The 25389-nt window shown below is 32.7% G+C and overlaps 11 protein-coding genes and 2 non-coding genes across 13 annotated transcripts; 6 read left to right on the top strand and 7 right to left on the bottom strand.

Moving 5' to 3' along the window:
- Positions 1-727: 727 nt before the first annotated feature.
- On the bottom strand, positions 728-3889 carry PEX1 (AAA family ATPase peroxin 1; the record flags this gene model as incomplete). The annotated part of the gene is made up of 1 exon (XM_003688464.1): positions 728-3889. The coding sequence occupies one exon, from the start codon at positions 3887-3889 to the stop codon at positions 728-730; it is 3162 nt and encodes a 1053-aa protein (XP_003688512.1).
- A 1219-nt stretch (positions 3890-5108) lies between these two features.
- Positions 5109-5552, top strand: APS2 (Aps2p; the record flags this gene model as incomplete). Its single annotated transcript, XM_003688465.1, has 1 exon — positions 5109-5552. The coding sequence occupies one exon, from the start codon at positions 5109-5111 to the stop codon at positions 5550-5552; it is 444 nt and encodes a 147-aa protein (XP_003688513.1).
- A 914-nt stretch (positions 5553-6466) lies between these two features.
- Positions 6467-6556, top strand: TPHA0Otrna4Y. Its single transcript is given in 2 exon segments — positions 6467-6506; positions 6520-6556. It is a non-coding gene; the product is annotated as a tRNA-Tyr (tRNA).
- Positions 6557-6984: 428 nt separating this feature from the next.
- Positions 6985-9411, top strand: IOC3 (Ioc3p; the record flags this gene model as incomplete). The annotated part of the gene is made up of 1 exon (XM_003688466.1): positions 6985-9411. The coding sequence occupies one exon, from the start codon at positions 6985-6987 to the stop codon at positions 9409-9411; it is 2427 nt and encodes an 808-aa protein (XP_003688514.1).
- A 259-nt stretch (positions 9412-9670) lies between these two features.
- CMK1 (calmodulin-dependent protein kinase CMK1) lies at positions 9671-10960 on the bottom strand (the record flags this gene model as incomplete). Its single annotated transcript, XM_003688467.1, has 1 exon — positions 9671-10960. One exon carries the CDS (start codon positions 10958-10960, stop codon positions 9671-9673), a length of 1290 nt encoding a protein of 429 aa, XP_003688515.1.
- Positions 10961-11643: 683 nt separating this feature from the next.
- Positions 11644-13782, bottom strand: GSY1 (glycogen (starch) synthase GSY1; the record flags this gene model as incomplete). Its single annotated transcript, XM_003688468.1, has 1 exon — positions 11644-13782. The coding sequence occupies one exon, from the start codon at positions 13780-13782 to the stop codon at positions 11644-11646; it is 2139 nt and encodes a 712-aa protein (XP_003688516.1).
- An 829-nt stretch (positions 13783-14611) lies between these two features.
- On the bottom strand, positions 14612-16477 carry AIP5 (Aip5p; the record flags this gene model as incomplete). The annotated part of the gene is made up of 1 exon (XM_003688469.1): positions 14612-16477. One exon carries the CDS (start codon positions 16475-16477, stop codon positions 14612-14614), a length of 1866 nt encoding a protein of 621 aa, XP_003688517.1.
- A 187-nt stretch (positions 16478-16664) lies between these two features.
- On the bottom strand, positions 16665-17582 carry TPHA0O01150 (uncharacterized protein; the record flags this gene model as incomplete). The annotated part of the gene is made up of 1 exon (XM_003688470.1): positions 16665-17582. One exon carries the CDS (start codon positions 17580-17582, stop codon positions 16665-16667), a length of 918 nt encoding a protein of 305 aa, XP_003688518.1.
- Positions 17583-18186: 604 nt separating this feature from the next.
- TPHA0O01160 (GATA-type transcription factor) lies at positions 18187-18798 on the bottom strand (the record flags this gene model as incomplete). Its single annotated transcript, XM_003688471.1, has 1 exon — positions 18187-18798. The coding sequence occupies one exon, from the start codon at positions 18796-18798 to the stop codon at positions 18187-18189; it is 612 nt and encodes a 203-aa protein (XP_003688519.1).
- A 418-nt stretch (positions 18799-19216) lies between these two features.
- On the bottom strand, positions 19217-19287 carry TPHA0Otrna9G. The gene has a single exon. It is a non-coding gene; the product is annotated as a tRNA-Gly (tRNA).
- An 850-nt stretch (positions 19288-20137) lies between these two features.
- On the top strand, positions 20138-21574 carry TPHA0O01170 (uncharacterized protein; the record flags this gene model as incomplete). The annotated part of the gene is made up of 1 exon (XM_003688472.1): positions 20138-21574. One exon carries the CDS (start codon positions 20138-20140, stop codon positions 21572-21574), a length of 1437 nt encoding a protein of 478 aa, XP_003688520.1.
- A 159-nt stretch (positions 21575-21733) lies between these two features.
- Positions 21734-22696, top strand: TPHA0O01180 (uncharacterized protein; the record flags this gene model as incomplete). Its single annotated transcript, XM_003688473.1, has 1 exon — positions 21734-22696. One exon carries the CDS (start codon positions 21734-21736, stop codon positions 22694-22696), a length of 963 nt encoding a protein of 320 aa, XP_003688521.1.
- A 6-nt stretch (positions 22697-22702) lies between these two features.
- On the top strand, positions 22703-24811 carry TPHA0O01190 (uncharacterized protein; the record flags this gene model as incomplete). Its single annotated transcript, XM_003688474.1, has 1 exon — positions 22703-24811. The coding sequence occupies one exon, from the start codon at positions 22703-22705 to the stop codon at positions 24809-24811; it is 2109 nt and encodes a 702-aa protein (XP_003688522.1).
- Between the last annotated feature and the right edge of the window lie 578 nt (positions 24812-25389).

Raw genomic sequence — 25389 nt, forward strand, 5'->3', positions numbered from 1 at the left:
ACAGAGGATTTTGAAGAATATTTATTATTCTATTGTTTTATATCAAATTGATTGAAAGGAAGTAAAGACAGAAAAAATAGCCTATTTAGTATATTTTTAAATTTATCATGTACAATGCTTGCTTAAAGGTTATTGACGAAATTATATACTTATTTACCGTTGAAGTGAATACTCAATTTTATTATTTATTTTCCATTATTAAAGATGATGGTAATTCGAAATTTTCAATATCCTTAAAATATTTGCCGCATCTTCCTCGTGTGTTAAAAAAAAGGTTATAGGGATAATATATATGAATGTTACTGAAAAACATGTCAAATGCAAAGAATTTTGTCCATATAAACAACCAGACACTTTTATGTCTAGTTGTTGCTCACTTATTTTTAAGTTCGAAACTATTAATAAGTGATAGAATCACTAGGCAACCTTCTTGATTTTAGGTTTATTTACTATTTTGTAAGTAGTTTCCGTAATCATCATTTGATATCTCTAAAAATTAAGTGTCATATGCCTATAACTCTTCATTATTTCGTAACAATGACTGCAAGCTCTTTTAACAATTCCGCAAGAGGGGGATTTCTTGATAAAAAAGTGTGTAGTTATTATAGACTTCGCATTTTCCCACAAAAAGATTTAGTGCATACTCATGACTAGAATAGTGTAATACATATTATAATGAATATTAAATTGGAAGCTACGGTCGAGATTATTTAAAAGTAAGGAAATTTCACATCAATGAGGATCTTGTTCCAACATCTCTTGAACCTTCTCCACTAGGCATTTTACCATTTCTATCGTTACGGAATTTGTCATATATCAATTTAAGTTTTTGATATTCATTTGGTGATATACTAGCCTTGGTATCTTTTAATGCCTCATAAAAATCTTGTGTTGAAATTAAAAGAGATGCAAATGAGGAGTCAGAATCACTGGCATTATTTTTGACTTGAAGCTCACTATTACTTTCGAAATATTCTTGTATTCTCTGTCTTAGTTTTTGGAAGTCACCATGTCCTAAGTTTTTTAGGCCAGTATTAACCAATTTAAATTGAACTCCATTTAGAACATCTTCTTTCTCTGTTTTTTGGTCTACCTTCACAGTTTCATAACGTTCCAAATATTTATGAACTGCTTTAAGATATGCATTGTAACAGAGGCCTTGTAAATCTGCTCCAGAGAAACCTTCTGTAATATTCGACAACTCAGTCAGATTTGTATCAGGTTGAATTTTAATTTTTTTGCTATTGTGATCAGTTGACGTGATTGATTTCAAAATATCGTATCGTTCAGGTTTTCCAGGTAAGTCACATATAATGCTCTTGTCCAATCTACCTGGCCTCAATAGAGCAGAATCTATCAAGTCTGGTCTACTAGTTGCTGCCAAAACATAGACACCATCCAAACCCTCTGCACCATCCATCTGAGTTAACAATTGATTAACAATTCTATCTGTAACACCAGTTGAATCATGTCCTCTTTTAGGAGCAATAGAATCAAATTCATCAAAAAAAAGGACGCAAGGTTTTACAGATTGTGCTTTATCGAACAATTCCCTGATGCTTTGCTCACTAGCCCCAATATATTTGTTAAGAATCTCAGGTCCCTTAATGGAAATAAAATTCAAACCACATTGTTCTGCGACGGCACTTGCAAGTAGCGTTTTCCCACAACCTGCGTAACCATATAATAATATACCAGCTCTTAGACGTAAAGGATTCTTTTCAAATATTTTTGAGTACTTGGTTGGCCATTCTAAAGTTTCCAACAACATCTGTTTAGCTTCAAATAGAGCACCTATATCATCCCACCCCACCCCTGTATTCTTTGTTAAATGTACATTTCTCAAAGAAAAAGGAGTAAATCCCTCCAATGCTTTCTCGACAATGCTATTATTTAAAATCAAATTACATTTACCGTTTATTTTATTTGCGGATGAATTATTTGAGATTTGCAATTGGTAATAAATTCTATCCATTAATATCTTTAAATCCAAAGTAGAATATCCATCTGCTTTAACAGCTAAGTTTAAAAGTTCATTATCGTTTTCAAACTCAATGTCATTATCAACCAAATCCTCGCAATATTTTTTTATTAAAGCTATTCTTTTGGAATTATCAGGGACTTTTAAACTCCATACTTTACATATGAAATGTTTTTCAAAAAGAATATTATTAAGTGAATTTTTCGAATTACTAGTCAGAATAACTCTCAAAGTAAGAGGGTTTATTCTTGCAATGTCATTGACCAATTGCATCAATTGAATTGACAATTTATACGAAAGACTGGTGTTGTTTTGGTTTGCACCTGGATTATCTCTTTCCTTTTTTGGAACCCATACTTCAAAATTATCGAAAATTATAATTGATGGCGAATACCAATATGCAGTATATACTATATTAGCTATTAATTTGGATAAGTCATCAACCTTAAAGTTATTACCTTGAGAGAGAATATTATTACAATCAACATAATGAATATATTGATGACTGTTTAAAGTTAACCTTAACTTCAATTTATTTACAAGTGTAGTTTTACCAATACCTGTACCTCCTTCAATCAATATACAGTTACTTGGTAGTGCCGGCGATGAGACATATTTAATAATTTCTGCAAGTTGTTCTTCATTTAATATATCTTCTTCATGATTCATGTAATCGTAATGATAATTCTCGTAATCATTTCCTATTTTTTTAATATTCCTAGTAATTTCAGTTTCAATGTTAGATTTCCATTTTCTATTAAAATTGATAAACGGAATAATACAATTGTTTAAATTGTCAACTAGTTTAAAAGTAAGTTTATAATTATCCTTAAGAACTGTCATACCATTTACCAAAAGAACATCAGATTTAGAATTAAGTAAGTGGTTAAGAACAGCATTAGTATCTACAGTTATAGCTTCATTTAATTTTGAAAAATTAGCTAAAATTTTGATATTATCACTTCTTTTCGATGGAGAACTCCAATGGTCTACATCGATAAATTCTGACTTTACCCTGTAACCATTTTGAACAGGTAGCAATAAGGTGTCATGCACATAGTTATTCAAAGAAATATGGTTTTCCAAAATTAGTTTCGAATGCTTTATATTTACAAATATGCTCTTAGATTTATTATTATCGGTACTTTCCATTGGATTTTGAATAATCGTCAACCTCGCAAAATTATATTTCGAAGCTGTTAGTGTATCATTAATATAACATGTTAAATCAATGGTATCATGCTCGTCATTTTTAAGTGCATAAAAACAAGATCTGAAATATGATGTTTGTAATATTTTTGGAGTTTTTTTACTGGGTTTTGCCCTTGATTTATTCTCTAATGGAGAAACAATGATCAACACCCCTTCTGAAATTCTTGCTGATGTTACATTATCATCCCTACTGTCATTTATAACAATTTTCTTTATTTTAAATTTACAGAATAAGTTATTATCGTTATTAACATAACATATAAAATCATTATCCAACGAGACAAACCTTGTCTGATGCAAAATATAGTCCTTGAAATAGACTGCATTTTTTTCAATAATCTCCCAATCATTAGAAGTAGTTGGTTCGACATATACTTCTTTTGCTAAACAAAAATCACCAAAATGTTTTAGTTCGACATTTACTTCTTTATTCACCATATCACCGTGTTTCAATAAACTTGGATTGATTTCCAGTGATAGTGAATCACTGGAAGGAATCCCATCCCAACCCAAAAGAGTTAAATCTTTGCCATTATGGCCTTTAATAATAACTCCAAATTCATTTATTGATTTGTTTGTGGATTCAAGTTCTATGATTATTTTTAATGGTAATCTGATGAAATTACCCTTTATTTCATTATTGAATACCAAATTGATATTTTCAAAGTACAATTTATTAGATATCATTTTGTGCATTCATATTTTCTTCACAATCAGCAGTTTTATGGGAAGTTATTGTAGATTTTCTCACAAAGCACATTAACAACAAGCCGTTTTATATTGATTGTATAAAATATAATTTGTCAATGATTTTTAATGATTTTCATTTCTCATAATTTCCAATGGAGTTTTTAAGTTCAATTGTCATATTTCAGAGTTAAAGCCCGAATATATTTATATCAAAAAATTATGAAATTATGACTAAAAAATCGATTTTGACACCATTATGAAGCAATTGGAATAGCAGTTAACTGTTTTTATAATTTCGAAGGTCATTGCTTAAAACTATTATCTTATTACAATAGAAATAAAAGCTAGTGATGATATTATTTGAATATCTATCTCCCTGCTAAATATATATACTCTAATCATTGCCTATACCATTTCCTCCAATGTTGCAAAACAACGTATTTATTTAAACAATGTGCTATTCTTAGTTAAAAGTCATCTAAATTAAATAAAGAGGTTGAATAATTCTTTTACATTCTTTGAGACATTTTTTTAGTATGTATTCTTAGGCTTTTCATCAAACTCAGATAGCCGCCGAGTAAAACTTATCTGCTTCTTAAAGTGTTAGATTTATGATATAATCAAAAATATATCATGAAAACAAGGTGTTGTCATAAAAATAATATTTGCGATGCATTTTGAACGCTTTCTTTTTTATAGTAGTACTGATACGTTCAATAACTTTCCGAGTGGCAGATCGATTAGCTTGAATGATATCACAGCAAAATTATACAACTGAGAATTGATGGGCTCGTTTCACCATTGAGTCAAAAAACAGCAACATACAACACAATGGTATCATAATATCTGAATTCTTTAAACAGTGTATCTGCTTCCTTTTATTATCAACCGTTAGTGTTAAACAAAGAGTTCCTTCTTCTGTTATGTGTTATATATTTATATTCAATGTATTATATATAGAGTGCGCCGCGTGTATAGTGATTACAACCGTTATCGAAGGAATGAAAATGTTGAAATATATACTTCTTCAGATACAATGATTGATATTAATGATTTAAAATATTGTTTCTGTAAATAAGCATATAGAGACATTAAGATAATCATATTAATAATTTTAGAATACTCAAATTCAGTAAAAGTACTGTATATTGAGATTTTTTACGGTGCAATTGGAGCCAACCATTAAGTTTTTGGTATTCAACAGATAACTATCTATTCCTACAGTATGGGTATTCAATTTATTCTTTGCTTCAATAAACAAGGCGTTGTACGGTTAGTGAGATGGTATGAACAATTAGAGAAAAATGAAGATACGCAAGCATACATTTCGTCTATTTATAAGTTGTTATCTTCTCGAGATCATAAGAATCAAAGTAATTTTATTGAATCTTTTACTGAAAAGACGAAATTGGTTTATAAAAGATACGCAGGTTTATATTTTGTAATGGGAATTGATACTAAAGATGAAGAAGCCATTCATTTATCAAATATACATCTGTTTGTTGAAGTTTTGGATGCGTTTTTTGGAAACGTCTGTGAATTAGACATTGTATTTAATTTCTATAAAGCATACATGACGATGGATGAAATGTTTATTGGTGGTGAATTGCAAGAAATTTCAAAAGAAGTGCTATTGGAAAGATTATCATATTTAGATGGCTTGGAATAAATGGTTAAAATTGTATAATTCGAATTTTATTAATCCTTAAAACAATCGATCATGTATGAACTAAACGTTGCATCATTTTCAAGGCTACAATTGAAAGGTGTTAATAAGCATAACAAAACGAATTGCTTGTCTTTGAAACTTAAATTAATAATTCGCATTCTGTTGATAATGCTACCAAAAGAGATGGTCAATTTGAGGTAATGCTGAGGATTATGAATATACAAATGAACTGTTAAAATGAATTGTCCCACACAATTACAAGACGTGCCATCAGAAATGCAATATGTTCATATAGAGTTAAATGACAATGCCATGACTTCATTTCCGGAGCACTACCATGTTAATATCATAATCTGCAAGTTAGGAGTTCAACATACATTTTCCTTATAATCTACATCATCTGATCGTCAATCCACATGCACAGTCCCAGGCTCATCGGATATTTATATAGTTCAGTATAACATATCTCTGCTCAATAGTTGAATTCATTGCTTTAATATATTAAAATGTAGTTAAATTATATACTCTATAATTAGATTAATCTCTCTGGTCTCTTGGACCGGGATCAATGAATCATTAGCTATTGATAACCGGGGTTTATATATACATACTATTTCAATCTACCGTTGTGTCCACTCGAGACGACGTCGTCGAGTTGAACACGTACGGCAGACTGATGGTTCTACAGTACTATTTATGCATTAGAAATTCTGCTATTACATTCTTGCAGGCACTATTGTTTCAGCTTTGCAACAATAGTCTCGTATAGAGGTAATATCTGGTATCGTATAGTCACTTATACGACCAGTGACGTTTCCAACAACATGAATATCTATGGTATTATGATTTGACCAGATATTCCCCGAATAATATTGTTAGTAATTATAAATTTCGAAGTTAGACTACAAAATATCCTCTCGGTAGCCAAGTTGGTTTAAGGCGCAAGACTGTAATGTGATAACAAAGTAATCTTGAGATCGGGCGTTCGACTCGCCCCCGGGAGACATTAACTTTTTTAATTATTGTTACGCATAATAACTATCGTATTTCCACTGATTCTCATAGTGAACGACGCGTTATTTGCTTAAGCTTAATATCAGAATAAGTGATGAATAAATCAAATTTATGAAAAGTTTCAAGAATAAACTGTCTTTATAATTTAATTTAATTGCTGAACAATTTTCCAACTGTTCATTGTTTTTCATTCCTCAATTAATACTAACACAGAGAGAGTCCAAGGTTATATTATTGATATTCCAATTGATCTCCCATCGACATATAAAAGCGATCAAAGTTTGGAAGTATTTTATTTTATTTTTTTGTTTTAGTACTTGGTTATCAAGTAGTTGAGTGGTGATTGGATGAGTTATAGAACATAAGTATATTTAACTAAAAACAAAAAGTAATATATATATATATATATTATAGTACAATGTCTGATGAAGAAGTTCCTACTGTCCATGAGGATGTCTCAAATAAAGAGAACGAAAATTTAGCTGACACTTCTATTGTAAGTGATAGTGGTTTTGGACTAAGACGTTCTACTCGTACACCCAAACCTAGAGTATTAATTGATAAAGCAACAGAAACTGAAGAAAGGAATGCTGCAGAAGCCGCTGAAAGGAGAAGGATTTCTAATGCTAAAGCTAAACAGAAAGCAAAACTTAAGCAGAAAGCTTTGGAAAAAGAGAAGCAAATGTTAATTGTTAAGAAAGAGAAAGAGAAAGAAAGATTGAAGAAACAAAAACTGAAGCAGAAAGAAAAAGAGAAAGCTAAAAAGGCTAAAGAGAAGGAGAAAGAGAAGAACAAGAAAAAACTACTGCAATTGAAAGCCATTAAGAAAAATCCAACCATTGCTGGTGGTAAAATTGATAAGAATGTTAAGGTTAAAGAAGCATCGTTAGATTATATACCACCTGTAAATACTGAAAATTGGACCCCAATGTTGCCGTTATCGACACTAGATTTTAAGAATGCACACAGTGTTATTTCAAGATTTAAGAATCCAAATTTAATGGCAGTTCCATATGCAGGTGACGTTATGAAACTAATGTCTTTTATCAATAAGTTCTATATTTTTTTTGATAATGAATTGCTAAATTTGTCATTTCAGGATTTTGAAATTGGTTTGGATTTATACCCCGTTACTCCACAAGATATTGGCATGGAATTTGATAATAAAAAACTACTATATCAAGATTATATCAGCGTGAAGGAAGTCATTGCTTGCCAGGATAAAATGAATTTAGTATTTTTATCATTATTAAGATTATTGTTCGATTCTTCGGATAGTGATAGAAGCAGAGAACACAACCCGGTTGCCAGTTTAGCAGATTTACAAACTTCTAAAAAAGTTTATGCAAAATATATTGAAAAATTAAGGGAAACATCTCTTGACTGGGGTTATCCACAAGAATGGAGAAAACAAATCAATGAAGGCGATGATATTTCAAAGCCAAAGTCTAAAATGTTTGAGAATGATGACACTATTCCTGTAGACCCTAAAAATCCTTTAATTTTAACAGAAAATATATATGAATGGCAGAAGCTTGCTCCAATCGATGAGGAAGATAACCCTCTATTTGTTCCAGATATTGAAAAGATCGGCATCCTAGCATTATACCCTAATGACAGAATCATTCTGTTCAGAGCTTTAGTTGATTGGTGTTCTGCCAATTCTCCAAAAGTACACAATGAAATCCATTTTCTGTCACATTTCAAAAAAGACCCTACATTTGGTATTCAAACTCAACATGTCCCAAGGTATTTCTTAGAGGGTTCTAAAACTACTATGTTGCAATTCCAAAGACTTTGTGAAATTATGGAAATTAGAATGGAAGTCCGAAGTAAAAGAAAACATGTAAAGAAGCAAATTGCTGAAGGGAAGAATGAGGATTTTGCCAAAAAAATGGAAATTTTGAATCATATTAAGGCATCATATTCTTCACTAACAGCTGAGGAGAAAAAGAAAAGTATTATAGAAAACTATGACAATTGGACCAAATTATTCAAAGGTGAACTTCATGATAATCCTCTATCAGATCCTTATGAAGATGAATTATATAAATTAAGATCTCAAGAATTTTTCATCTCAAGAATACCACAAGTAGGTGATTTTTACATTCCAAGATTACATTCATATTCTGATTCACCAGTAAGTGTGTCAACATATACCGACTTAAGAAGCCTAGAAAATTTACTTGATAAATTTAACGATGGTAAATATGATACGCATTATTTATTTGAAAATTTTGGACAGGCATTAAGTAGTCAATTTAAGCTACTTTATCATGATACTCCTACATTAATTTCAGATATGGGTAAACCTAGGGCTAAAAAAGGTAAAGTTTATTGGTATGAAATGTGTCAAGATTCAAATACTCTACTTGAGTTTATCGATTTCTTAGATTATAAAATTGCATCTCCGGTTGAGAAACCTAAAAAGAAAGTGAAAGAAGAAGTTGAAAACAATACATCAGAAAATCTGCAAGCAATTCCAGAAGCAAAAGAACCTGAACCTGAAAATGTTGAGACTGATGTTAAAAATGAAGAGCCTGAAAACTTGGATCCTACTATCAATAAAAAACCACTTCCTAAGGAATCAAGATTCAATGCTTCCAGAAGAAAATTGAAACAGTTACAAGATTACTTGAAAAGGCTCTACCACATATTGCATGCATTTGAACAATTGAAAAAAGAATATGCAGGCATGAAATCCGGTAAAAGAACTTTGAGAAGAATTCAAAGACGTATAACATATAATGACAGTGATTTTGATGAAGATGATGAGAGAGATAACGATGAGGATAACGATGAGGATGAATATCCAAGAGCAAATAAAAAATACCGTAGAGAATAGTCTTATTATATTTAGAGTTATACGTGTTTGGAAATTACAATTATTTAAAGTATGCTAATATTAGTAGAATTTCTTTTAAGATTCCTCCAATAAACAAATGTAATATTAATCTAAAATTTCAATTTATGTATTTTGTAACATTACATTAGATGCATAATCCGCACCTTGACATTAAAAGATTAATTTTTATTCGTTGACTTCAAGATATCATTTTATACAAAAAACAATATTAAAAGAATCATTTGCCACAATTACAAATTTATGGGGTTTCTGATTGTTTTCTTTCTAATTCATTATCGTATTGCTTAAGTTTCTCCTTATTATTTGCCGCAGCCACCACAAGCTGAGCAAATGTGTTCTGAGTTAGAGTAGATTTTAGTTTCCTCTTTTGTTCCTCACTCATTGTACTTTTTGAATCGGATGACAAGTTTAATTTATTAGTTGCATTAACTAAAGATTGAAGTGATGTTTGTCCACTATTCAATTCAATATCACTTTCTGTTTCATCTCCAACACAATAAGTTTCTCTTAGCTTCTTGATTCTGTTGTTTAACTTAACAATTTCAACAGCCTCACGGAATTTTTTACGTGCGTCGAATCCTTCACGCACAGATGGTAATAAGTCAGCGTCATGACTCATTGTGCTTGTGATCCATGGATGAGATAATAATTGCTCAGCAGTTGGTCTCTCTTCAGGTTCAATTGTTAATGCTGATAAAATAAATTTTTTGGCTTCATCAGAGATTTTGTCCCAATAAGGTCTATGAAAAGTTACTGGATAGGTGGATGAAGTACATTCTTCTAAGAAACCTTCAACGGATTCAGCAATGAACGCACTATAACCACTTAAAAGTGTATAGGTAATAACACCTAGCGACCAGATGTCACAAGCCTTTCCGTGGCCATTGACAGTCAACACTTCTGGAGCGACGTAGCCTAAAGAACCAGCTGCTTTAAAAATCATGTCATCGTTATTTTTCAATTGTTTAGCGATACCAAAATCAGCGATAACCAAATCAGAATTATCACTGTTATTAACATATAATATATTCTCAGGCTTCAAATCTCTATGGACGACATTTTGCGAATGAATATATTTAACAGCATCTAATAATTGATAAATAATTTTAACAGCATCATTTTCTGTAAACTTACCTCTAGCTAAAATTCTATCAAACAATTCACCACCAGTGGCTAATTGGGTAACGATATAAAATTTATCTTTAGATTCAAACCAATCCTTGAATGCAACAATATGTGGATGGTGTAATCTTTGTAATATTGATAATTCATCATATAGCATTTGTAAATGAACTTCATTGCCTTGCAAAGCTTTCTTCAATAAGATTTTGACAGCAACATCTTCTCCTGTTGATATACGTCTAGCTTGTCTCACTACACCGAACGAACCTGCACCTAGAGTCTTACCAAAAATATAATCTTCTTTATTAATGTAGGATGAAGGTTGGCCACTTATTTTTTGTAGGAACTTTGCAACTTTATGCCCTTCAATAGGAGTTGGCTCTTGAATTTCACTTTTATCAACCATAGTTATTGTATTTGTGTATTCTGGATTGATTTTAATAAATTTTATGTCAATAGGGTTGAAGGTTTATAGCACACTTACTGTGATTGAATAAAATGCGTTAATGTACTTTTTACAATATCAAATTAAGATTAATTTTAATTAAATGTACACACACGGGTAATATTTTGTAAACTAGTCTTATATTGATACTAAAGTTAACATATGTTTGAAGATTTTATCAATTACAAAAGAAGTTATACTCAGTTACTTTTGAATATGCTTTCTGTCAAGAACAACGCCTCCTGTATGTTTTTCGAAACTTTAAATATTCAAGAAACCCTAAAAATTTTCATAAGGTGATAAATCTTGAAAAATGTTGAAATACTAGTAGTGACAATGACGTTTTTGTTAAAGTCAACAAGGTAAAGATAGTTGAATATATATATATATATATATATATTAGTTAACAGTAGGTATTTGGTTTTTCTTTCACATTTTCTAATCGATACGTTTCCTTCACAAATTGATTGAATTTCGTTGAATACGTTTAACTATAACATGTTTATAGCCATATAGATATAATAATTTGTTCTTGGTTATATGTATATTATTATACTGTAAAAATGTTGAACTAATATGAGAATCTTCTTCGTTAAATAAAAAGATTTTTGTGCTCCAACACTGTTTTTTCATTGATTTTTATTTTAATATGTCGATCCATCATCATCATCATCATCATTTAAACCTAAATGGAAGTAATCATCGGCATTGTTTGCATCCTGCAACGTTCCCAAATCACCTGGCGTCATAAATACTGTTCTTATGTCATTGTTTCCATTCGGTGTTTTGATCACACTATTCTTGGGAGATCCTGGAACGCTTAAAGGTCTAGAAATTTTGAATTTTGTTTCTCCAGTCATTGAATCTAAATTAGAGTCTTCCGTCATCTTGGTCGATTGCGATATTTGATTTTTAAATTCATCAGGATAGGCTCTAAATAATGCTAATTGACGAGCTTTAATGTATTCTAAGCCCATTCTCTTCCAATCCAAAAGATCACTTAGTCGCTCTGTTCTATTTCTTTGGTTAATTCTTTGTCTTCTATTTTTGTTTACAAAATCTTCTATATAGTCAACTAGTTGTTCAATACTTTCTTCTGGATTCTTAAAACGACGATCAACAATATATATACCATAATCTTTAGCCTGGTTCGCTTCTATTAAGTCTTCCATGTACGCGCCAAATCCAGATACGTTTGTAGTTATAGAGGGAACACCCATAACGGTACATTCTGCCGGTGTATACCCCCAAGGTTCATAATATGAAGGGAAAACACCTAAATGACAACCACGAACAAACTCATCATAATCAAGGCCTAGTATTGGATTGTTTGCATTTAAAAATTCGGGATGGAAAATCATTTTAACTCTATCACTGGAATTATTAAATAACTGAACACTTCTAATTTTGTTTAAAACAGGATCACTAGAATTATCTGCCATATTATGAGTAACCACAGGAGGTAGTTCTCCATCAGCCCTTCTTAAGTTTAAGGTTCTCTTTTTCAATAAAATTTTATCAGAATCCGTCAATAAATCTTCTAAAGTTGTTGGTAACTCTGTCGTAATGCCCATATGTGGATATTTCAAGGCATGATCAAAAATTCTTTTACCAATAAGCTCTGTTACTTCATTTACGGTATTTTCTAACGATTTGACAACTGCTTGGCCTCTCAACGCTTCTACAGTGAAAGAATTGTTTTTGGCAGGCATGATTATAAAAGCAACGACAGTTTTCTTACAACCAGAAACTTTCAATCTATAATTCAATCTTGCTAAGGCTTCAATATACATGTCAACACCTTTATTTTTGTATTCATATCTACCAGCAATGAAAAAATATAAAGTATCATCAATTTCAAAATCCAAAGAACCATGGAAATGTCCTTTAACAAAATCATTTATCTTTTCTTTCTTCAAAGCATGAAGGTTTTGAAACTCATGATAAGCTTGGAACTTCTTTACGTTTAAACCATTTGGTAATATCCCATCAGGTTTTCTTTTTAATAAATGTTCAGCTTCTAAAGCAGTGATATGCGACACAGTAGTAAAAACATCGGCACTATGAGCGGCTGCTCTTTCGATACAGTAACGATGATAAATGCCATATTTGCCTGCCTCGTGGTCGACATCAAAGTTTTGTAAATTATTATAGAAATCAACATCCCCTGAAGCACACAAATATCTTCCTAATAAAGTTGCATGTGTAGTAAAGATGGTGACAACGTCTATTCTCCTTTTTCTACACAAGGGTAATGCCACACCTGCCAACCATTCGTGGAAATGTGCAATAATTGTATCGCTCTCATTTATATATGCCAATTCCCCTAAAAACCAAGTCACAACATAACCAAGCAAAATTGCATCATTAGTCTCATTGTCATTTTCAGGAGAAGGAATACCGACCAAATTCCAAAGGTCCGCCTTCCATTCATTCAAATAACCTGAAAGAGAATTCAATTCAAATAAGATTACTTTTGGAGAACCTTCTATCAACCAATTACCATACACAAAGCGAACACCCCTTTCACTCATCCTTATTAAAACTTTCTTAATGGAAGCTGTTGAGTCTGAATCATGAGAATGCATATTTTCCCAATCAAGTTCTTCCACCTCAGTTTGATAAGTAGCTCTGTTCAAAGGGCCAATCAAAGTATAGTTATCATGATATTGAGCAATAGTGACCAATGCTTTCGATTTCAAAACCGAATATATACCACCCACCTTATTTGCTACTTCAGTAGCTACTTCAAAAAGCAACTGATTTTCTAGATCACGACCCATTCTTTTTCTCGTTAAATAAGTAAAAATTAGCCAACTCAAACGTATAAATTGTTCTTAAAATATTTCTATCCTGATAGAAACGTCTTCGATAGTAATTGATTTTATCTTTAAATGCGATAAGATAAATAATTAACCTTAATTTTACAAGACTCTTCTCTTTCTCTCCTAAAAATATAAATCCATACAAACCAATTCTTATATTAATATATCAGTTTAATATTGAGGATTGTAATCAATTGAACTAAAGTTATTGCTCTTATAAAATGATAACCTTTATTGTTTTATGAGCGGGTAGGGGGAGGGGTCGATTGGAAGCTGCAACTTATCCATATTTTGAAAAATTGCTAACTATGTCATTTCCTAACATTTTGAAATTGTCTCGAGGAACACAAAGGGACGACATTGCCTAAAGAGGAAGAAAAAGGAAAGAAGGTTTGTGGGTGTAAGAGAAATAAGCGTAGTTCATGGTCTCGAGGAATCGTGGCTGGTTGCCTTGTACCACCTGTAGCAGGCAATTTCTTCTGAATAAGTGCCTGGGAACTGTATGTGTGCGAGTAAATGTGTGAGTCTCTGAGAATCCTACGTATGAGGGGACATGGAGAAGGTCGGTGCGTACAGATCTCTGCACGCTATTTAAGATAATAACGATTATGATGCTATAATCATGGGCAATATACACATGTTCAAACGGTTAATACAAGAAATGAATAGTTCAGATCAATTTGTGCTTTGCATAATTTTTGTGTTGGTGAATAGATTAATATATGGTTAAAAATTATATTATAAAATGGCAGCGCAGCTAAGAATAGTAGTTATCATGTAACATGGTTTATATGGTGTCGTATAATAATTCGAGCAGTTTATAGTCCTCGTTTGCTTCCTCAATGTCAAGGTAATTACCAATAAGATCATCTTTGCCTCTTACTATGCCAGGTAACATTCTACCTTTACTGTAGCGTTTCCAAACTTTACGTGCTTCATCGTCTGTTCCTAGATCTCGGTATGTGAATTCAACTTGATTGGCAGTCAAGATCGTGGCAAGTCTGTTCGTACGCGGTATCATGTGGAAACCTCCTCCTGCTAAGGAAGTATATATATATATCGGTAGTTTCATGTTTTCTTTTCTTATTTCACTTTGTTTGATTACTTTGCTGGCATCCGATGTGGTTGGAGTTTCTTTCTCAACAACAGTAATGCTCTTGCTAGTGGTGCTGGTATTATTATTATCTAACGCTAGCAACATGTCATTTATCTCACTGTCGTCAACAAATTCCAAATCTTTTAATAGAGCATCTGTATCATCAAGGAGTGAATTAATAATACTTTCGCTATTAGTGATTGGTTTTGTGGATTTTTCTTCAGTGATAATATCGTTTAATGTGTTTGAACTAGTACCCATTAAATCCAAAATTTCATCTTCTATCTTGGAATCTTTAGCTGCAACAATCGGCTCAATGTTTGATTCTTCAAAGTTTTGCTCTGTAGTTTTGGATTCACTAACTTCGATTTCGGTGGCTATATCTTGTTCACTACCAGGTTCGACGGCCTCAGGCATTGTAGTTCCAGGGATTTCAGGTTCTAACAAATCAGATATGGTTCCATGGACGGCAGGCTTATTAGCACTATCATCGCCAATCTCTGACTTCTGGGATTTAGTGTCTTCATCGATAACGTCCTCCTCTTTAGAATCTTCAATTTGAGGTTTTTCAACTTCAGTATGAGTTTCTTCAACTTGAGTTTCAACGTGAGTTTCTTCAACTTCAACTGCAGGTTCTTCGACTTGAGGCACTTCGACTACAGCTTCAGGATCTTCAACTTGAGGTTCTTCAACTTCAACTGCAGGCCCTTCAACTTGAGGTGCTTCAACTTCAACTGCAGGTTCTTCAACTTGAGGTTCTTTAACCTCGGGTCCTTCAAGTTCAGATTCAGGTTCCTCAATTTCAGTTTGAGTTTCTTCTACTTGAGGTTGTTCAACTTCAACTGCAGGTCCTTCAACTTGAGGTTCTTTAACCTTGGGTCCTTCAGGTTCAGATTCAGGTTCCTCAATTTCAGTTTGAGTTTCAACTTGCATTTCTTCTAATTGGGGTGTTTCAACTTCAACTTGAGCTTCTTTTACTTGGAGTGCTTCGACTACAGCTTCAGATTCTTCAACTTGAGGTTCTTCAACTTCAACTACAGGTCCTTCAACTTGAGTTTCTTTAATCTCAGGTTTTTCAAGTTCAGCTTGAGGTTCTTCAATCTCAACTTGAACGTTTTCAGATCTAACTTGAGTTCTTTCAACACCAGATACTTCAGTGTTTGATTTAACAGTATCATATCCAAGTGCCTCAGCTCCTGCAATACTATTTTCTTCATTGTTAGCTGTTTCTGATATTGAGTTTACTATCGCATAAGTTTCAACTTCATGAACTGGTTTAGTTGTTTCCATCGCTGGTTTGTTCTCTCCTTCGAAAGCATTTAGGTTATCCTCAGAATGCTGAGGTGACCTTTTTCGAAGGTGATCCGTTGAATAAATTTCCCCAGCAATTAACTGTTCGCTAAGTTTCTTATCTTGATGGTTCAGAATATTTGTCGATTCTGCATTAGTATAATCTATAACTATTTCACCATCATTCAAAAAATTCTCTATACCATCCATTAACGACTCTAAACGAGTGGCTGAATTTTCATGAGAGATGGCTTGGCTGGAACTCATTATGCTATCTAATTGATCATCGAGTAAACTGCTATTTATCGCTTTCTTCTTATTCTTTTTCTTCTTCTTTTTTTGAGATGATTTTGCTACACCTTGTACATATCCTGGTATATGATTATTTGCAATTGTATTTTCAATCAATTGATCTTGGGAGTCATCTATGACTTCTTCATTATGTTCCGGGGGGCTAGAGATGCCTCGCCTGTATATCTCCAGCCTCCAATTCTTCTTCTTTTATAATATGAGGAGCATTTTGTAAATCCATTTGGGAGATGGAATAATTATTAGTACTAAAAAGTCTTGGATCAGAAGTGGATGATGATTCAGAGAAAGAGGATCTTGTATTTTTGACATCTCTACTTAAAGAGTTAGATAAAGATCTCAAATATTCGGTTGAGGAATACCTATTAAACGTCCTTCCTAATCTTTCAGGTGATTTACTTTCTTGACCATTTGATTCCTCCTGAATTACACTACTTTGGTATGAATCACCTCTAGCTAAATGAGGTTTATTTGTTTCCTTCTTAATAAATTCTCCATAAGAGTTTCTAATAGTCTTCTCCGATTCTGATTCTGATTCTGATTCACTTTTTTTTATATTTGAGTGTTTTGCATCATTGATTATTGTATTCATTTGGTCATCAATGGGATCAGTCGATGTTACTAAAGAGTTTGCATTACTTAAAGAAGGAGACATAGAGAGGTACGGACTGGAACCATTATTTGATATCTTTGAATTTTCACCATACATCCGCTCTCTTAATTCCTTTTTTTTCTTTAGCAAAGCTAATCTTTTTTCATCGTCTTCTTTGTCATCAATTTTCAATTCTGAAGTAACGTTTACAATTCGATCCATATCCATTTCGTCTGTCAATAAAGCACCTTCACGATTTAAGTCCTCAACAGAGGTATATGAAGTATCTTTTGTAGTTAAACCATCATTAGAATGTTTATTTAATTGCTTAATTAGAGTGGAACCTGTAATCTTGTTAATTTGAGAAGATGCGTCGACTGCTGTGTTGTAGTCGGGATTATTAGAGTCCTCTACGCTCCTAATCGACTCACCAATCAACGAAGGACTGCCTGCAAGATTTAATTCAGACATGTTAAATAGATGTTAAATTCAATTAATGTGCTATAACTGTGGAAAAAATGATCAATATAAAAATCAAAAAAAAAACAATTGAATTCAGAATATAATGATCGAGTGATATATTAATAAATATATGTATATCTTTTGTTCTTATTGTTTAGGGTCAATTCTTTTTAGAGTTTGTAGGTTCATAAATAATTGAAAGCCGAATATAAAAGTGCTGATTATTTAATGAAATAATGTAATGTTGTTTGATAACTTTACTTATTCAATTAATCTAAACAGATTATACTCTTGATCTAGATTTAGAACAATTTACAATTTCTTATGTTTTTGGTCTCTTTTTCTTTTCGATTCAATTTGCCTAAGATACGTTATTATTACCCGGAATTACAGAAGTTGATTTTGTTCCTCTTTCCAGTGACATTTAAATGTCACATTGTGTAGTGACAGTAATCATTCAAAGGATTCTATAAAAGTTCATTGCTATAAAATTAGCTTTATTTAATAATAATATATATTATATTAAAAAGGCATTGATATAATATTTTTACCAACTATTTTTGTACGTGATGACTGCACAATATTTAATGAATTCATTGATATAGAGATAAATTTAATTTTGAAACCTTACATTCTTGCTTTTCCTACGAATATGAACTGGTATTCTACGATCAGTTGGATTATTTTTGTATCGTTCTTTGAATATCATGATAGTTTCATCATATGAAGTGAAACCGAGTAGTCTCCTATAAAATAAACCGCATGAGTTACAAAGTGTGTGATTTCCTTGTGGACCCTTCCTCCATTCTACAGTCTCAGTAACACCACAATGTACACAACCTCCATTATAATTTCTATTTTTATTAGATTTGGAAGGGATTCCTTTTTTCTTTGAAACTCTAGGAGACTTTTGAACTTTGGTACTAGCCGTTGAAACATTTAACGAAGTTGTTTCATTTATTCTTATCCTAGCATAATTTGTATTTGTATTCTTATTCGGATAAGGTAGAATACCATTACAAACATTCTGTTTCAGTGGAAATTCAGCTAAAGTTCTAAGCTTGGCTTTCGAGATTTTAAAACCATCTAACAGCACTAATGCCTGCACAGCAGTAAGTTCCAACTCCTTTAATTTTACTTTATTGTATTCAATTGATGTGGTATCATCTAGTTTTAAGTTAGATGTTGGAAGTGGTTCAGGATTGGTTAATTGATCTATATTCATATTTCGCTACACTTTTTTAGATGGAGGCTCTCTACAATGAAATAAGGATAAGGTCAAAAGTGTGTTAAACAATGTATCATTTTAGTTATATATGTTTAACTTATCACCTTTTATATATGAACAAATTCTGAAATTCAAATTATGATCTAATTTCATAAACTACAATTATCTTGCTAATGGGTACTCATTTCCTTTATATAATATTATTTACTGCTAATAATCTTTATCAATTGAACTGACAGCACTAAAAATTATGGTTTAAAGTTCAAAATATTGCAAGTTGAATGAGACGCAATAATCACTTTATTGCTTTTAGCCATTGGAAAACAAAAATATAAACATGTTGCCTATAAAATGTCTTTGCTATTTACTGACAGCTGCATTGTCTAAATTTTGCAAAAAAAATGAAAAACTTAAGTGCGCAAGCCCGGAATCGAACCGGGGGCCCAACGATGGCAACGTTGGATTTTACCACTAAACCACTTGCGCTATTAATTTATGTCTTGTGAATAGTTAAGCATTAAATGAAGATAATATCTATCACTGTTGTTAGAAATTGTGCAAATAGTTGTGTTGGAAATGACACTGGTCGTATAAGTGACTATACGATACCAGATATTACCTCTATACGAGACTATTGTTGCAAACCTGAAACAATAGTGCCTGCAAGAATGTAATAGCAGAATTTCTAATGCATAAATAGTACTGTAGAACCATCAGCCTGCCGTACGTGTTCAACTCGACGACGTCGTCTCGTTGGACAGAACGGTAGATTGTGTCAGAATTATTGTAGTGTATGTGACAGAACTAAGTGTTTATGACACTTTGTGTCCAGAACTAATAGATCACTTACTAATGGAAAGAAGGTCTAGAACAATCTTCCAAGTGGTAGGTGAAAATTTCTCACTACAATGGAAATGGCTACGCGATAAACACAGATGTACAATACAGCACTAAAGATCTTAGGAGGATGAATGAACATGTGTACGTGTTCATTCAACTGTCAGTTCAACTCATATATAAGGAGGGCTTCTAACTCTATATAGAATAGTTTAAATACACTAATAAAGGACCAATCGATATTTAACTATAAAGAAGATGGACTATACTAGAGCAAACTGAAGTGGCTAATGACACTAACTTAGATGTTGGAACTAACCAACATAAGCTTGTTTCTCCACAGATTGAAATATTATGTATATATAACGACCATTCGAGTTCTCAGGTTGTAAAGGAAACCCTTCAATCAAATATTGAGATTCCTAATGAGAACACAGATGTTTTCATTAGAACATTTAAAAATCGTTTAAGCACCCTAGAGGGCTTATACGAAAAGACTATGATGAAGCATGACGAATTTCTTAACTCAATCGAAGCTGGTGACTATTTAAGCAAAATCACTAAGCTGGAAGAGGAAGAAAAAGGTCTTGAGCTGAACATAGAAAAATTAAGGACGAAAATCATTGATAGAGAAGGACTGTTAAATAACAGAACCACTGCTCATACAAGAACGTCCATTAATAATACTGTAACAAACGGCAGTAACAAGGAAGAAGGTAATCAACAAACTAACTTGATGAACAATGGATCATTAATGTTCAAGACATTAAATGGTAAAGAAGTTGTTATCAATAAGAATTACCTTCCACTTAATATTGAATTTAAACTAATCAATATTGAGGACCTTCCGTTGTGGATCAAGGAATTCGTTAAATTCCTAAATTATTACAATTTAGATAATTTAAATGAATTGCCAGAATCTACAATAATTGACCCTGTAGAAGATCAATTCATAAAGGGTCAACTCAAGGAAAATATCAAGTGTGAAGATATATATGACTTTATCTTCATGGAGAATAGTTCCATTGAAATCTTAAACGAAGTTAAGAGAATTTTCTTAAGAAAACTTAACTTTGCCAAACGCCAAAAATTATGGAAACAAGTGTCAATCACTGAGAAATCCAATAATTTGGCTTTACAACTAAATTTATTGAATAAATTAGTTGGAATTGAAGAATTCATTGACACCAATAAGATGGAAATCTTCAATTTGATTATCAATAGGATTAACAATCAAGTATTGCAACGAATTAATGCAGTACCTATTGATCTATCAAAAATAACTCCTACTCAATATCTAGGAATTATTAAAAAACACGCAGAGGATGCTTTTGAATTTCATGAACAAATAAAGCAATTTTATTCATCTGAACGAGAAGAAGCCAAATCTAACTCTAAAAATCCAGAAACTCTTAGGCCTATTGTAAAAAAGGTACAGAGAAATCCAGTACAAACGAAAATATCCACAAAGAAGAATCAATTAAAATCAGCTGTGGATACAGTAATTGATTCAGGATCTGGGATTAACTTCACCAATAAAAAGGGATTAATTTTCAATTATAGAAAATTAACAACAATCCCTGAATATTCTGGTGTCGGATCTTCAAGCAATCTGCAGATCATTGGACAGGGGTCCTTAAGAGTTAGAATGGATAATAACGGAAAATATCAATACATTCCTGTTTACTACTGTCCAGATGAAGATGCAACAGTTCTGTCAGCCATTGGCCTTCGCAAAACACTTGGTTTTATAATTACCGAAGATTACAAAAATCTAAAGAATGACAGCATTAGTATTAAAATACATAACGTAGCCAATACTACCTGGATAAAGTCTAATGATTTACTATTATCTTCCAAAGATAATAGGACTTCGGAAAAATTAACGAAGGCGTCATCCATAAGATGGATTAAACCTTCGACAAGCTTAATATAAAACTGTGACTATACATGAAGCACATGAAAGATCAAATCATCTTCCTGTAGATGTCATAGTTCACAATATTGAAAATAATGCTTTTTCAGATGTTAACAAAATCACTTAAAAAAATCAGAGCTGATCAATTTTTACTGTGAGCAATGTGCTCAAGCAAAAATGAAACAGCATGATCATATCAAGGACTCCATGAATAAACACTACGAACAAATGCAACCAGGACAATCCTGGAGCTTAGATATTCGTGGTCCTTTAGGAAAGAACCTTGCAAAAGTTGATAACTACTTATTATTGATGGTAGATAATGTTTCAAGATTTTTACTAGTATCCACACATACGAATAAAAATAAAGAAACCATTTCTCTGCAAATCAAAAATAATATACAGTACATCGAAAAGCAATATGATCGAATTGTAAAAGAGCTTATTGTTGATAGAGGATCTGAATTTACTAATGATTCTCTAAAAACATATGTATCGGAGAAAGGTATTAAATTAATGCTTACCGATACAAACGACCATGCTTCCAACGCTCGTGCAGAAAGATTCATTGGTATTATGAACAATGATATTAGAACATTAATGCATAACAGTGATCTTCCTTGGGCACTCTGGAAATATGCAGCTCTTGCAGCTGCTAGAATCAGGAATTTGTTCATGACTAAGAAGTTAAATTGTAGTCCAATGACCACATTATCAGGAAAGAATGAACAAATTCGATTTAATTCCTTCTTACCGTTCGGTGCGCATGCGTTCGTAAAAAATCAAACAAACAACAAGTTAACCAATCAAGGTATACCAGCCATAACCTTGTGTAAGGATCCAAATTCCTTTGGTTACTTGTTCTATCTACCACAAACTCGAAAAGTCATTAGTACTATGAGTTATATATTGGCTAATTCTGAAGTAAACGGTGATTTCATAGATCCAAATAAGGTCTTAAGTGAAATCGTTCCTGATAACGATGACACAAATGAAGTCACATCAGAAGATGCTCTTGAAATTGAGGCTGAACCCAGTAATGCTGATGACATTACTATTATCAAGGGATTGAAAATGACACTCAGTATAAAATTCCGCCCAATATTCAAGAAGACACTGTCTATGGTCTGGATACTATAAATATTCATGACAACCAAAAGGTTTCTGACCACACTCGCTCGTCGACCGCCGATGAGGAGGTCAAAGAACCTACATTGGAACAGGACACCTACGAATACTTCAGACAACCATTCTGTCCACGAAGCTCATATGTCTACTTTACCAAAGGACACTGCTACTGCAACTTCACATATTGATATTTTGCCAGACAGTGTCGCAGAAAGTGAGCCCGTTAAAAATGTCTCTGATCAAGAGCTGCTGTTAATCAACCGTTTCGATAATAAGAATTCGGACAAGTTTCCCAGCACCGAAGCCATGAAACAGAGAAGGACAAAGCTGTTTCTCAAAGAATTTGCTTCAATCACTAGACGTCCATTAAAGTCTCGGAAACGTGAACTTACCACCTTGGATCTTGAGGAATTTGAAGCAGCGGAGGAACAGAAGAAAAAAATCAAGTTACGTTCTGTACAAGCAGTCAATAAAATTAGAACTTTATATTTTAAGACTGCTATCACCAATAATACAGACGTTCGAGAACGAAAACTCTTTTCGGAAGCATTTGAGAAAGAACTACAAAATCTTTTGAAGATGCAAGTTTTTGACACATCAATCTCCATTCCTAGAAATCAAGTCCCAGCTAACCGAATTATACCTCTTCAGACTATATTTACGGTGAAGCGTGATGGGACTCATAAAGCTCGTATTGTTTGCCGAGGGGACAAACAAACGGAAGCCACCTACAGTAACTATCATACAGATCTTCTTCAAATTGATACTTTGAAATTGTTCCTGATGATAGCCAATAACCGTAAGATGTGGATACAGACTTTAGATATAAATCATGCATTTTTGTATGCTGATTTACGGGAGGAGATATATGTTCCACTTCCACACGATAGGAGATTTGTGACACCGTTAAAAAAGGCACTTTACGGTTTAAAACAAAGTCCTAAGGAATGGAATGAGCATCTAAAAAAATTCCTGAACAGTATTGATCTGGATGACTCCAGACATACGCCAGGTATATTCAGAAATCACGATTATAGCATCATGATAGCTGTATATGTAGATGACTGTGTCATAGCTGCTAAAAGTCAGGAACTTCTAGACGAGTTTGGTTCCACCTTAAGAAACAGATTTGAGCTTAAAATTATTGGAAAAATGAATCAAGGCATTCTACGTACAGATGTACTAGGAATGGACCTTGATTATAATATTGATGAAGGTAAAATCAGCCTATCATTGCAATCTTACATTGAAAGTATTGAAAATGATTGGCTTGATAAAATTAGTCATATTAAAACTACTTCTATTCCACATGTTTCATCCTATGAACACAACATCAAAAACATTGATTCTATGGACACTAAAACAAGATCTAAAAAGATCAATGAACTGCAGAAGATAAATGGCGTGATTAACTATATTAGATCTAGATGTAGATATGATATAGAGTTCGCTGCCAATAAACTGGCCAGGAGTGTGAACTTTCCAGCAGACAACGTTTTTTACATGGCTGATAAACTTATGAACTATATTTTCCAAACTAAGTCAGAAAAAATTGTGTTCACAAGAGAAACCACTGATAACCCGGCCATAACTCTGCTATCTGATGCCTCACTGGGTACGGAACATGACATGAAGTCCAGAATGGGCATAATGTTATGGTATGGAGAGAACCTCTACAAAGTCATTTCAAGAGCCTCCTCAGCTGTCAGAAACTCATCTACTGAAGCTGAACTGGACGCTATCTATGAAGGATCTAAAGAGGCATATTATCTAAAAAAGATTTTAGAAGAAATGAACCTACAAAAAGATCCAACTGTCATTTCCATTACAGACAGCAAACCTAGTATTCAATATCTAAAGAACAATTATAACTCCAACAGAAGAGATAGATTCCTGGATTTGAAACTAGCTAAACTCGAAGAACGGATACGAGCAGATGACTTACTAATATATAAAATTGCTGGCACTGATAACATTGCTGATGTTTTAACCAAACCGGTTAGTTGTGAAGACTTTAAGAAACTAAGATCTTCGATGCAAAACAAACTGACTCCCAAAGATATTCTTACGATAACTGACCCAGGAGAATTTCATAGTCCATCAAGTTCTATATCGACAATCAGTTAAAAAGATTATTGAAATATGTCTTTACGGGGGTGTGTCAGAATTATTGTAGTGTATGTGACAGAACTAAGTGTTTATGACACTTTGAGTCCAGAACTAATAGATCACTTACTAATGGAAAGAAGGTCTAGAACAATCTTCCAAGTGGTTGGTGAAAATTTCTCACTACAATGTAAATGGCTACGCGATAAACACAGATGTACAATACAGCACTAAAGATCTTAGGAGGATGAATGAACATGTGTACGTGTTCATTCAACTGTCAGTTCAACTCATATATAAGGAGGACTTCTAACTCTATATAGAATAGTTTAAATACACTAATAAAGGACCAATCGATTATTTAACTATAAAGAAGATGGACTATACTAGAGCAACTGAAGTGGCTAATGACACTAACTTAGATGTTGGAACTACCCAACATAAGCTTGTTTCTCCACAAGTCTGCCGTACGTGCTCAATTCGACAACATCGTCTAGTTGGACAGAACGGCAGATTGAAATATTATGTATATATAAACCCCGGTAATCAATAGTGAATAATTCATTGATCCAGGTCCAAGAGACTAGAGAGATTAATGT

This window comes from Tetrapisispora phaffii, chromosome 15, assembly GCF_000236905.1.
Source record: "Tetrapisispora phaffii CBS 4417 chromosome 15, complete genome".
Classification (NCBI taxonomy): Eukaryota; Fungi; Ascomycota; class Saccharomycetes; order Saccharomycetales; family Saccharomycetaceae; genus Tetrapisispora; species Tetrapisispora phaffii.